This window comes from Hylobates moloch, unplaced genomic scaffold, assembly GCF_009828535.3.
Source record: "Hylobates moloch isolate HMO894 unplaced genomic scaffold, HMol_V3 SCAFFOLD_1, whole genome shotgun sequence".
In the NCBI taxonomy this organism is placed as follows: Eukaryota; Metazoa; Chordata; class Mammalia; order Primates; family Hylobatidae; genus Hylobates; species Hylobates moloch.
The window spans coordinates 219,694,707-219,709,049 of NW_026652276.1; the positions used below are offsets into that span (position 1 = coordinate 219,694,707).

The window sequence follows — 14,343 nt, forward strand, 5'->3', positions numbered from 1 at the left end:
GGCCGGCTTGTTTTTCTGATCATTTTCTGCACGAGTTTCAGGAAGCTATCTCGGCTCCTAGAGTGCTTAGTATACTCAATATGCACATGAATTCCCTTGACAAGAATCTGGCCCATAACCTGTTTGTATACAACAATGCCGACAGCACACTGCGTAGCATCATAGACTCCTCCAGTTCTGCCACAGTAACACCTGGGGCATTCCTTTTGAACAGCGCCCATCCCCTTGATGTCTACAATATCACCTTTCTTACAGATTCATAGGTATGTGGCCAAAGGAACAACTCCATGTTGTCTAAGAGGTCTGGTGATCTCTCCTCTTTCCCTTTGTGTAGGTCATTTTGGTGACTTACTGAAAGATGGCAGTTCTGGTCAAAAGGAAGCCCTTTTTGTTGTTGTTGTTGGTTTTTTGTTTTTTTTGAGAGACAGGGTCTTGCTCTGTTGCCCAGTCTAGAAGGCAGTGGCGCAATCATAGCTGACTGCAGCCTTGACCAACCAGGCCCAAGCAACCCTCCCATCTCAGCCTCCTGAGTAGCTGGGACCACAGGCACGGACCACAACACCTGGCTAAAATTTTTATTTTTAGTAGAGATGGGGTTCTGCCATGTTGCCCAGGCTGGTCTTGAACTCCTGGACTCAAGTGATCTTCCTGCCTTGGTTTTCCAAAGTGCTGGGATTACAGACATGAGCCACTATGTCTGGCCAGCAGAAAGTCTTAGACTACACCAACAGAGGCAGACAATCTGCCCACAGGAAGCAAGTGGCTTACTAAGCTAACTGGTCCCCGAGCACCTGGGGGCCTGTGTGTGATTCTCAGCAAAAGTGCACTGCATAGAAGGCACTGGCCAACTGGGCTTGTCCAGAAGAAAATGGACATGGCTCTGGGGCCAGCTGTCATGAGGAAGACTTGAAGGTAATGACATTACTTAGAGAAGGAAAGGCTTAGTGGTGCATAGATTCATATATATTTAAGAGGATGACGGCCGGGCGCGGTGGCTCACACCTGCAATCCCAGCACTTTGGGAGGCCGAGGTGGGCGGATCACGAGGTCAGGAGGTTGACACCAGCCTGGCCAACACGGTGAAACCCCGTCTCTACTAAAAATACAAAAATTAGCCGGGTGTGGTGGCATGCACCTGGCGCCTGTAGTTCCAGCTACTCTGGAGGCTGAGGCAGGAGAATCGCTTGAACCCGGGAGGCAGAGGTTGTGGAGAGCCGAGATCGCACCATTGCACTCCAGCCTGGGCAACAAGAGTGAAACGCCATCTCAAAAAAGCGAAATGAAAAAAAGATGACATGGCGAGAAGATAGCTCTATGGTCTTCCTGAGAGACAGAGTAGGACCTGCAGGTAAATTTATAGGGAGAAAATTCTGCTCAACATAGGAAAGACTTTAACAGCTAGGGGTGCCTGGAGATGGGATATACTGTTGAAATCTATAAAGTAGTCACATGCCTGGCCGGGTGTGGTGGCTCACACCTGTAATCCCAGCCCTTTGGGAGGCTGAGGCGGGTGGATCACTAGGTCAGGAGTTCAAGGCCAGCCTGGCCAACATGGTGAAACCCCATCTCTACTAAAAAATAAAAATTAGCCGGGCGTGGTGGTGCATGCCTGCAACCCCAGGTACTCAGGAGGCTGAGGCAGGAGAATCACTTGAACATGGGAGGTAGAGGTTGCAGTGAGCCGAGATTGTGCCATTGCACTCCAGCCTGGGCAATAGAGTAAGACTCCATTTCAAAAAAAAACAAACAAAAAAAGTAGTCACATGCCTGAAGCTAGCAGCGTTCTGGCAGAAGAGACCTGCTTCTACAGGGGATGCCTGTATTGAGTCAAGGTTTAGAATGAATGGCCATCAAGGACCTTTCTGAATTCTGACATTCTTTGATTCCACAGGGTAGGTGACACCAAAATAAAACCCCGGTTCTGCCGAGTGGTCAATCTTGTCTTTGAATGAGTAGAATTGTACTGCACACTAAGGAAGATGATGATTCTACAGTTGAACAACTTACAGATGAGTGGGAGAGAAGCCTGTGGTGGCCTGGAAGTACGTCAACAGCATCCAACAGGTGGGTGCTGAAGGATAGAGTGGAGTCAGCAAAAACAGGACGGAGCGTTCAGAGAAAACTTCTAGGAAGAGGGGCAACGAGGCAGGCTCAGGGAGGTGAGGGCTGCCCGCTGGTTGAGACAGACTCCTCAATAAAGGTAGTAGGACGTGAGAAAGATGGCCTGGCGCGGTGGCTCATGCCTGTAATCCCAGCACTTTGGGCCACGGTGGGTGGATCACTTGAGGCCAGGAGTTCAAGATCAGCCTGGCCAATGTGATGAAACCCCTTCTCTGCTAATAATAGCACTTTGGGAGGCCAAGGCGGGTGGATCACGAGGTCAGGAGATCGAGACCACGGTGAAACCCCGTCTCTACTAAAAATACAAAAAAAAAAAAAAAAAAAAAATTAGCCGGGCGTGGTGGCGGGCGCCTGTAGTCCCAGCTATAGCTTCAGGAGGCTGAGGCAGGAGAATGGCATGAACCCGGGAGGCGGAGCTTGCAGTGAGCTGAGGTCGCGCCACTGCACTCCAGCCTGGGCGACAGAGCAAGACTCCGTCTCAAAAAAAAAAAAAAAAAAAAAATTAGCCAGGTGCGGTGGCACATGACTGTAATCCCAGCTATTCGGGAGGCTGAGGCAGGAGAATCACCTGAACCTGGAGGCGGAGGCTGCAGTGAGCCGAGATTGCACCTCTGCGCTGCAGGCTGGACAACAAAGAGAGACTCTGTCTTGAGGGGGGAAAAAAAAAAGGTATTTGTGGGGCATGAAGGCCACTGGACCAGCAGGAGGAGGGGACAGGAAGGAGCCACGAGTACTTCCCCACCTTGAAGGCCACGATGAGGATGATGCCCGGGACGGAGGCGACGCGAATGAGCCAGCGCCACCCGATGGTGGGGACGATCACAGAGGCCAGGCCGATGATGAGCAGGGAGCCCGCAAGCCAGAACACCTAGGAAGACAGAAGTCCAGTATTAAAGTTCTTTGGGGAATTATGACAACGGAAAAAAAAAAAGGAAAATATACATTTTTAAAAAGATTAAAATTCCCTCTGTCCCACGTGCTTTACATATCTTCTTTTGGGAACCACTTTGTCCAGCATTTTGCCATTTTGTTTTTTATTGTTTTGAGACAGGGTCCACTCTCTCACCCAGGCTGCAGTGCAGTGATGCAATCTTGGCTCACTGAACCCTCTGCCTCCTGGGTTCAAGTGATTCTCATGCCTCAGCCTCCCAAGAAGCTGGGATTATAGGCATGCGCCACCACGCCCAGCCCATTTTTTTTTGTATTTTTAGTAGAACAGGATTTCACCATGTTGGCCAGGCTGGTCTCTAACTCCTGACCTCAAACGATCCACCCACCTTAGCCTCCCAAAATGCTGGGATTACAGGTGTGAGCCACTGAGCCTAGCCCGGGGTGACTATTTCATCACTAAAGAACTCTGTTACCAGCAAAAACAAGACTATTTCAGAAAGCAATAAGGGCTGTAAGGAATATAGAAAAGTGTGATAGAGAGGGACTTGAGTCATCAGGGACAATATTGCTAAACAGGCTATGAATAAGCAGGCCAGTTACAAGGCTACTGCAGTAGACCAGGTCAGTGATGTAGCACTGAATGGGATTTTAGTAGTGAATGGTGAAAAAAAAAGGTTTTTTGTTTTTTGGTTTTTTTTTTGAGACAGAGTCTCGCTCTGTTGCCCAGACTGGAGGGCAGTGGCACAATCTCAGCTCACTGCAACCTCTGCCTCCCGGGTTCAAGCAATTCTCCTGCCTCAGCCTCCTGAGTAGCTGGCATTATAGGCACACACCACCACACCCAGCTAATTTTTGTATTTTTAGTAGAGATAGTGTTTCACCGTGTTGGTCAGGCTGGTCTCAAACTCCTGACCTCGTGATCCGCCCACCTCGGCCTTCCAAAGCGCTGGGATTACAGGCGTGAGCCACTGCATCCAGCAAAATTCTTAATTGACACATTTTCAACAAATTGTACAAAATTTTGTTAATGGATGAACACATTTTGGAGATAAGGGTGACACGGTTCGCTGATGGACGTTTGGACTGAAGGTCTAATAATAGAGGGTGTGTTAGTAGGGCTTGTGATTGGGGATGAGGGACAGGGAGGGTCCTGGATGCCTCCTGAGTTTGTGTTCGAAGATCACTGAGGGGAAAGTGTTTGCTATTAACTGAGTTTGGAAACAGAAATAAGAGGCTTAAGGGGAAGAAGAGATTAGTTCTGAGTATCTTCTATGGAGAAGCCTGTAAGACATTCAAGTAATTATCAGGCCATTGGCTGCCTAGGTCTGAAGGTTAACAAGGCACTCAAGGTTGTAGAGAAAGATTTTGGGGCCAGTGCGGTGGCTCATGCCTGTTATCCCAACACTTCAGAAGGCTGAGGTAGGGGAATCACTTGAAGCCAGGAGTTTGAGACTAGCCTGAGCAACAAAGCAAGACTCCATCTCCACAAAAAAATATTCAAAAATTCACTAGGCACCATGGCATGCACCTGTAGTCCCAGCAACTTAGGAGGCTGAGGTGGAAGGATCAGTTGAGCCCAGGAGTTCAAGGCTGCAGGGAGCTGTGATCACACCAATGTACTCCAGCCTGGGTAACAGAGAGATAAGCTGTCTCTAAAAAAAAAAAAAAAATTGAGGGCTTAGGGGTAAAATATTGGAATATATATACTTCCGCATATATATATATATATTTTTTTTTTGAGTCTCACTCTGTTGCCCAGGGTGGAGTGCAGTGGCACGATCTCAGCTCACTGCAGTCTCTGCCTCCCAGGTTCAAGCAATTCTCCTGCCTCAGCCTCCCAAAGTGCTGGGATTACAGGCATGAACCACTGCACCTGGCCCAGTATTGGAGCATATTAGATGACCCAGGAGACATGGAAAATAAGACTAGCAAGGGAGAGACATAACCAAGAAGCATGGCAAAGAGGCGCAGGTGGAAGAGAAAATGTCCATAATAGGGCTTGAGTAGGACCATGCTCAGTCAATAACACCATGTGTAAGACCCAAGCACTAAGTATTAGAAGTGTGTGCCTCCAGTTTTTGTCTGTTTTTTTTGAGACAGAGTCTCACTCTGTTGCCCAGACTCGTATATAGGGCACAATAAATGGCTCACTGCAGCCTCGGTCCCTTGGCCTCCTGAGCTTAAGTGATCCATCTCAGCCTCCTGAGTAGCTGGGACTACAGGCACATGGCACTACACCCAGCTAATTTTTTTATTTTTATTTTTGTAGAGATGGAGTTTCACCATGTTGCCCAGGCTTGTCTCGAACTCCTGGGCTCAAGCGATCTGCCTGCCTCAGCCTCCCGAAGTGTTGGGATTATAGGCGTGAGCCACCGCACCTGGCCTGTGCCTCCATCTTGACAAAGATTAGAAGAGAGCTGCAGGGATTGAAAAGAACATCACACACCGGGGCCTGATGTGGGGTGGCAGTGGGGGAGGGATAGCATTAAAAGATATACCTAATGTTAAATGAAGAGTTAATGGGTGCAGCACACCAACATGGCACGTGTATACATATGTAACAAACCTGCACATTGTGCACATGTACCCTAAAACTTAAAGTATAATAAAAAAGTAAAAAATTAAAAAATTAAAAAAAAAAAAAAGAATCACTATCCAGTACTTGTTAGATTCTTTTAAAAATTTGTCTGGCTGGGCATGGTGGCTCACACCTGTAATCCCAGCACTTTGGGAGGCCAAGGCAGGTGGATCACTTGAGGTCAGGAGTTAGAGACCAGCCTGGTCAACATGGTGAAACCCCATCTCTACTAAAAATATAAAACATTAGCCAGGCATGGCAGTGCATGCCTGTAGTCTCAGCCACTCTGGAGGCAGCAGAATCACTTGAACCGAGGAGGCAGAGGTTGCAGTGAGCCAAGATCACACCACTGCACTCCAGCCTGGGTGACAAAGACTTTGTCTCAAAAAAAAAAAAAAAATTTGTCACCTATGTTTATTAACAAAAAATAAATTTGAAAGTATTTTCCTACTGCTTTATTTATTGCCAAGTGTATAAGGTTTCAGTGGGAAGGGTCATCTTTTTCCTCGTTCCTCTGAAAAATCAGGGCTTTTGGTTAAGTGTAGATGGGACAGGGCGCCTAGACTGACCTGTCTTCTGGATTTGAAACCTCTAATCAATGGCCAGCAGGGGCCCGAGGAGGGATTGGGAGCACCTAAAAGAGGCAGTTTTGGCACATTCCCTCAGGTATGAGCCAATTCTGGACTTGCAACCACCAGGATCCTTGGAAGGGAGGTAGGACAGCCTAAAGGGGTAGCAGCTGGGACCCACCACTGAAGGCTCGGTGGGGAAGAAAGTTTATCCTGGATGCATTCCTAGGCTTCTGTCATTCCAGTGAAACTGGTCATTGGACTATTTGGTTACTGTGTTCTAAATGCTGTTGGATGATGATCATCCTGGGCTCAGAAAACCTTGGAATTGGACCTATGGCTTCAAGCATTCCCAGGCCTCTTTAGTTGGTACAAAAATAATAGACAATGTATCAACCGAAGAACAATTAACCAGCCAAAAATAAACATGCACAGGCACACCTCCTTTCAATCGGGCTTTCCTTTAGTGCACTTTGCAAATATTGCAATTTTTTTTTTTTTTTTTTAACAAATTGAAGGTCTGTTGCAATCCTGCCTTGAGCAAGTCTATTGGTGCCATTTTTCCAATAGCACATGCTCACTTCATATCTCTGTCATGTTTTAGTAATTCTCACAATATTTCAAACTTTATCATTATTTTTACATCTGTTATGGTAGTCTGTGACCCATGATTTTCTATGTATCTTCCACAAAAACAATTATTTTCATTGTTTGGGGGCACCCCAAACTGCACCTATATATGAACTCAATAAATGTTGTGGGTTCTCATGGCTCCACTTACTGGCTATTCTTTGGTTTCTCTCCTCTCCTTGAGTCTTCCTATTCCCTGAGATACAACAGTATTGAAATTTGATCAATTAGTAATCCTATAATGGTCTCTAAGTGTTCAACTGAAAGGAAAAGTTGCACATCTTTCTTTCTTTACTGAGACAGGGTGTCGCTCTGTTGCCCAGGCTAGAGTGCAGTGGCACAATCACGGCTCACTGCAACCTCAACTTCCCAGGCTCAAGTGATCCTCCCATCTCAGCCTCTCTAGCAGATGGAACTACAGGCTCATGCCACCACACCCAGCCAATTTTTTTTTTTCCTCGCTCTGTCACCCAGGCTGGAGTGCAGAGGCAGGATCTTTGCTCACTTGCTCACTGCAACTTCTGCCCCCCAGGTTCAAGCGATTCTCCTGCCTCAGCCTCCTGAGCAGCTGGGATTACAGGTGCCTGGCACCACACCAAGCTAATTTTTATATTTTTAGCAGAGATAGGGTTTCACCATGTTGGCCAAACTGGTCTCCAACTCTGACCTCAAGTGATCCTCCCACCTCAGCCTCCCAAAGTGCTGGGATTACAGGCGTGAGCCACCGCTCCCAGCAGAAAAGTTCTTGAAGGAAATGAAAAGTGCTATCCCAGTGAACAAAAGTGGTAAGAAAGTGAAACAGCGTTATGGCTGGTATGGAGAAGTCTGAGTGGGCTGGATAGATCAAAGTGCCACAACATTCCGTTAAGCGAAAGCCTAATCCACAGCAAGGCCCTAACTCTCTTCAATTCTGGGAAGGCTAAGAGAGGTGCGGAAGCTGCTGAAGAAGAGTCTGAAGCTAGCAGGGGCTGGCTCGTGAGGTTTAAGGGAAGATGCTGTCTCCGTAACATAGAAGTGCAAGGTGAAACAGCAAGTGCTGCTGGAGAAGCTGCAGCAAGTCATCCAGGAGATGTAGCTAAGATCACTGGTGCAGATGGCTACACTCAACAGATTTTCAGTGTAGATGAAACCACCTTCCATTGGCAGAAGATGCCATGCAGGACATTCACAGCTACAGAGGAAAAAATCAATGCCTATTTCAAAGCTTCAAAGGACGGGCTGAATCTCTTATTAGGGGTTAATGCTCCTGGTGACTTCAAGTTGGAGCCAATGATCATTGACCATTCTGAAAATCCTAGGGCCTTTAAGAATTATGCTAAATCTTGGGGCCTGGCACAGTGCCTCTTACCTGTAATTTCAGCTGAGGCAGCCAGATCACTTGAGGCCAGGAGTTCAAGACCAGCCTGGCCAACGTGGCAAAATCTCATCTCAACTAAAGAAAAAGTACAGGGCCGGGCATGGTGGCTCATGCCTGTAATCCCAACACTTTGTGAGGCTGAGGCGGGTGGATCACAAGGTCAGGAGTTCAAGACCAGCCTGGCCAACGTGGTGAAACCGTGTCTCACTAAAAATACAAAAATTAGCTGGGCATAGTGGCACGTGCCTGTAATCCCAGCTACTCAGGAGGCTGAGGCAGGAGAAACACCTGAATCTAGGAGGCAGAAGTTGCAGTGAGCTGAGATCATGCCACCACACTCCAGCCTGGGCGACAGAGCAAGACTCTGTCTCCAAAAAAAAAAAAGGAAAGAAAAGAAAAAATACAAAAGTTAGCTGGGAGTGGTGGTGCACTCCTGTAATCTCAGGTACTTGGGAGGCTGAGGCATGAGAATCTCTTTAACCCAGGAGGCAGAGGTTGCAGTGAGCCAAGATTGTCCCACTGCACTCCAGCCTGGGCAATAAAGCGAGACTCTCCCTCAAAAAAAAAAAAAAAAAAGAATTATGCTAAATCTTGCACACAAATAAACACACAGAAGAAATAAGTCCTGGTGTTTGCTAGATCAGTAGAGTGACTATAGTTAATATTAATTGACTGTACATTTCAAAATAGCTAGAAGAGAATAATTCATAGGTTCCTAGTGTAGAGAAGAGATAAGATGATGTATATCCCAATTATCCTGATTTGATTACATGAATGTATTATCACACATATACCCAAAATATGTAAATCTATGTATCAATAAAATAAATTGTTTAAATGATGCTAATCTACTGTGTCTGTTCTCTAGAAATAGAACAAAACCTGGATGACAGCATGTCTGTTTACAGCATGGTTTACTGAGTTTTTGTTTGTTTGTTTTTTTGTTTTTTGTTTTTTTTTTTTTTTTTGAGACAGTCTCCCTCTGTCTCCTGGGCTGGAATGCTGTGGCGCAATCTTGGCTCAGTGCAACCTCCACCTCCCGGGTTCAAACGATTCTCTTGCCTCAGCCTCCCGAGTAGCTGGGATTACAGGTGGTTTACTATTTTAAGACTACTGTTGAGATCTACTTCTCAGAAAAAAAGGTTTTTTAAAATATTACTGCTCACCAGGCAAGATGGCTCACACCTGTCATCCCAACACTTTGGAAGGCTGAGGCAGGAGAATAGCCATGAGTTTCAGAACAGCATGGTCAACATAGTGAGACCACATCTCCACACAACATAGTGAGACCACATTTTCACTTCCTGTTTCACTTCCTTTTTTTTTAAAAAAAAAAAAAAGAAATCAGAGCCTGCCGGGCACAGTGGCTCACACCTGTAATCCCAGCACTTTAGGAGGCCAAGGCGGGCAGATTGCTTGAGTTTGGAGTTCAAGACCAGCCTAGGCAACATGGAGAAACCCCATCTTTACAAAAAATACAAAAATCAGCTGGCGTGGTGGTACGCACCTGTAATCCCAGTTACTCAGGTGGCTGAGGTGGGAGGATCCCTTGAGCCTAGGAGGCAGAGGTTGCAGTGAGCTGAGATCGCGACACTAAACTCCAGCCCGGGCGAAAGAGCAAGACCCTGTCTCAAAAAAAAGAAAAGAAAAGAAAAGAAAAGAGAAATCAGAGCCGGCTGGGCACAGTGGCTCACGCCTGTAATCCCAGCACTTTGGGAGGCAGAGGCGGGTGGATCACCTGAGGTCAGGAGTTCGAGACCAGCCTGGCCAACATGGTGAAACCCCGTCTCTACTAAAAATATAAAAAATTAGCTGGGCATGGTGGTGCACGTCTGTAATTCCAGCTACTCGGGAGGTTGAGGCAGGAGAACCACTTGAACCCAGGAGGCAGAGGTTGTAGTGAGCCAAGATGGCGCCATTCCACTCCATCCTGGGCAACAAGAGCGAAACTCTGTCTCAAAAAACAAAATATCAGAGCCTCACTTTTATCCTCCAAGGTGATATAAGCTACACATGCACACATACACACACCCCTACACACACTCTCTACAGTAATATATGTGCATATAAATGTATATATACTACTACGTATATATTATACTAATATATTTACATATAATTTACATATATGTACATTCAATATATTAGTGTAATATACACTATATTTGTGTAATATAGGTATATATTCATTTATTACTGTAATATATATTATAGGATTATATTCTTATGGATAAGCAACAAAAGTGATTTCTTGAGATGAAATCTACTCCTGGTGAAGAGGCTATGAACATTGTTGAAATGACAACAAAGAATTTAGGATATTCGTAAACTTAGTTGATAAGGCAGTGGCACAGTTTGGGAGAATTGACTGCAATTTTGAAAGAGGTTCTCTACTGTGGGTCAAATGCTATCAAACAGCCTTGCATCCTACAGAGAAATCTTTCGGGGAAAGAAGAAGTCCATTGATGTGGCAAACTTGATGGTTATCTTTTTTTAAGTAGGTGCCACAGCCACCCCAATGTTCAGCAACCACCACCCTGATCAGCCAGCAGCCGTTGACACTGAGGGAAGACCTTCTACCAGCAAAAAGATCATGACTCTCTAAAGGCTCAGAAGATCATTCGAATTTATCAGCAATCAAGTATTTTAAAATTAAGGTGTGTAAGGCCGGGCACGGTGGCTCAAGCCTGTAATCCCAGCACTTTGGGAGGCTGAGGCAGGAGGATCACGAGGTCAGGAGATCGAGACCATCCTGGCTAACACAGTGAAACTCTGTCTCTACTAAAAATACAAAAAATTAGCCGGGCGAGGTGGCGGGCGCCTGTAGTCCCAGGGAGGCTGAGGCAGGAGAATGGCGTGAACCCCAGGGGGTGGAGCCTGCAGTGAGCCGAGATCGCGCCATTGCACTCCAGCCTGGGCGACAGCGAGACTCTGTCTCAAAAAAAAAAAAAAAAAAAAAAGGTGTGTACATTGCTTTTTTAGAATGATGCTACTGCACACTTACTATTCTTTAGTGTAAACATAACATTTACATGCACTGAGAAACCAAAAAGGTTGTGTGACTCACTTTATTCTGATACTCGCTTAATTGCAGCAATCTGGTACCAAACCAGCAATATTTCCAAGGTATGCCTGTATGTATATCATATCCCACAGGATGCCAAAGGCAGGTAGAACTCCTACATTGCCTTACCTGAGACAAGGGTAACATATAGCCTCGGTATTTCGTGGGCAAAAATTCAGTCTTTATGATTAACCTAAACAGGAAGCAGGAAAAAGCACAATTTTGTTTTAAAAAACTAAATAATCTTTAAAAAAATAATCAGTTTTTCTTGTCACAGGGATAAAGAATTCAAAAGCATAGAAGTTGATTATATATCAGAAGAGAATTGTGACAGCGAATATCCACATAAGAGAACAGTAAGAACGAAACTGACAACTGCTCCTCGGTTTACATCTTTACTCCCAATACTTTAAACCTTCTAACACTTAAAAAATAAACGCCTGGCTGGGTGTGGTGGCTCACGCCTGTAATCTCTGCACTTTGGGAGGACAAGGTGGGTGATCACCTGAGGTCAGGAGATCGAGACCAGCCTGGACAACGTGGAAAAACCCCATTTCTACTAAAAATACAAAATTAGCTGGGTGTGGTGGCACATGCCTGTAGTCCCAGCTACACGGGAGCCTGAGGCAGGAGAATCACTTGAACCCAGGAGGTGGAGGGTTGTGGTTAGCCAATATCGTGCCATTGCACTCCAGCAACAAGAGCGTAACTCCATCTCAAAAAGGAAAAAAAAAAAAAAAAAAGAAAGAAATATAAGCCTTATCTGTTTTGCCAAGGGAAGCACTGGCAAAATGTTTTCCCAAGCCTGATTCCCTTTATTTATTTATTTATTTATTTATTTATTTATTTATTTATTTATTTAAGAGACAAGGTCTGGCTGTCTCCCAGGTTGGAGTACAGTGGTTCGATCACAGCTCACTGCAGCCTCAAACTCCTGGGCTCAAGAGATCCTCTTACCTCAGCCTCCCAAGTGGCTGGGATTACAGGTACTCACCACCACACCCAGCTAATTTTTAAATTTTTTTGTAGAGATGGGACCTTGCTACATTGCCAATCCTGGCCTCAAGCAACTGTCGCACCTTGGCTTCCTAAAAGGCTGAGATTATAGGGGTGAGCCACTGCACTCAGCCTGATTCCCTTTTCTAAAACATATTGGGAAATTAAAATATACCCAAGAGAAGGTAAATAGTTCTCTCAATTCATGAGGACAGTCAAGGCACAAGTTTCTGATTAAGTACATATTTTCTTCGTGAACACAAGAATAAACAGAAACATATTTCATCAGTTTTCTAATTGCTCTTCTCTGTTGCTGTTATTAGCCAGAATTTGGGGATTTTAACATATTTATTGAGCTGTTTCCTGGGGAATGTTTTAAATTTTTACTTAGCTTCTACTCCTTTAGGGCTCCAAAGCTCAAAGCTTACTGTATGCCCCAGGGAAGAACAATTCTTTCTCTAACACATGAAGGCAGTAATTATGTGCTTTGACTTCTCTTAACATATTTTAAGAATAATCTGCTCCAAGGCACCAAGAAGAGAAGAGCCCAAGGGGCCCTGTTAATTCAAGGGGAGGGGAGTTCCTGCAACTGAGGGTTCCTCCCTATTTTAGGCCATTTAGAGTAACTTCTGGACATTGCCATGGCATCTGTAAACTGTCCCGGCACCACTGGGAGTGTCTTTTGGCATGCTAATACATTATAATTAGAGTATTATAAGCAGTGAAGACAATCAGAGCTTGCTTTGGTTGCCATCTTGGTTTTAGTGGGATTAGGCCAGTTTCTTTACCACATCTTGTTTTATCAGCGGGGTCTCTTGTGACCTGTATCTTGTGAAACCAGTCCTGCTGATCTCCTATCTCTTCCTGTGACTAGGAATGCCTCACCTCCTGGGAATGCAGCCCAGCAAGTCTCAGCTTCATTTTACCCAGCCCCTATTCAAGATGGAGTCACTCTAGTTCGATCCCATCTGACATATTCCCCCCCTCCCGTTTACAAGAGGAGTCTTAAATCATAGGGTGATAGTACTCAAAAACAGTTACTCCTAAATGTTACAGGGGCTTATGGTCAAACTAAACTCTTCCAACAAATTCAAGAAATTAATAAGTTATGTTTGGATTGACTTCAAAAACTTGTTTTTTTTTTTTTTTTTTTTGTAGAGCGAGGGTCTCACTATGCTGTTCAGGCTGGTCTTGAACTCCTCGGCTCAAGGGATTTGCCTCAGTTTCCCAAAGTGCTCAGATTACAGGCTTGAGCCACCACGCCCAGCCTGGGTTGACATTTTGTTGCCTAATGTGACACTTGTTAGTATTTACTGTAACAAAATATTGCACATCTAAAAAACAATGAATAGCCTTATGAACAAAAAAGCTAACACCTGCTTGATCTAGCGCTCTGCTGGCCTCACCATTAAGCATCATTTTAAGGAGAAAACTGCTCCTGCTGGAGCATTAAATAAGCAGCTATCACTAAAAGCCAAACGAAGCTTCAACTGAATTTGCACAAGCAACGTCTATAAATCTGTAACTTGTTAACGCTGTAAACCAGAAATAAAATTTTAAGTGCCTGCACCCGCCACCTCTGCTCACCCCCCAACCACCACCATCTGAATGGATTCCCTCCTCAGCCAGGGCACTCTAAGATTTAACCTGAAAGACTGGGTTCAGGCCACAACAGGAAGTGGGGTCGGACATGCCTCATTATGCCCCTCCAGCATTAACATCAACGCAGACCTTAAGTCTGGTGAGAAACATTTACAATCTATTTTCTCTGAAGCTGGCTACCTGGAGGCTTCATTTGCATGATAAAACCTTGGTTGTGGAGACCACAATGTCTTAACCTGGACATTCTTTTCTACTGAGAACTCCTTCAACCAATGCCAATCAGAATATGTTTAGATCAGCCGGGCACAGTGACTCACCTGTAATCCTAGCACTTTGGGAGGCCAAGGCGGGTGGATTACCTGAGGTCAAGAGTTCGAGACTAGCCTGACCAATATGGCGAAACCCCACCTCTACTAAAAATACAAAAAGTTAGCTGGGCATGGTAGCAGGCATCTGTAATCCCAGCTACTTGGAGGCTGAGACAAAAGAATCGCTTGAACCCAGGAGGCAGAGGTTACAGTGAACTGAGATTGTG

At 45.3% G+C, this 14,343-nt stretch overlaps 1 protein-coding gene across 1 annotated transcript in view; it reads right to left on the reverse strand.

The window, feature by feature from the left end:
• Positions 1–14,343, reverse strand: part of SVOPL (SVOP like) — a 78,689-nt gene that overhangs the window by 44,360 nt on the left and 19,986 nt on the right. The window contains exons 6-9 of the mRNA XM_058442340.1: positions 13,932–13,937; positions 12,874–12,885; positions 11,340–11,403; positions 2,864–2,989 (exon numbers count right to left, since the gene is read on the reverse strand). Coding sequence (XP_058298323.1) covers positions 2,864–2,989; positions 11,340–11,403; positions 12,874–12,885; positions 13,932–13,937 — 208 coding nt within the window. The remainder of the gene's footprint in view (positions 1–2,863; positions 2,990–11,339; positions 11,404–12,873; positions 12,886–13,931; positions 13,938–14,343) is intronic.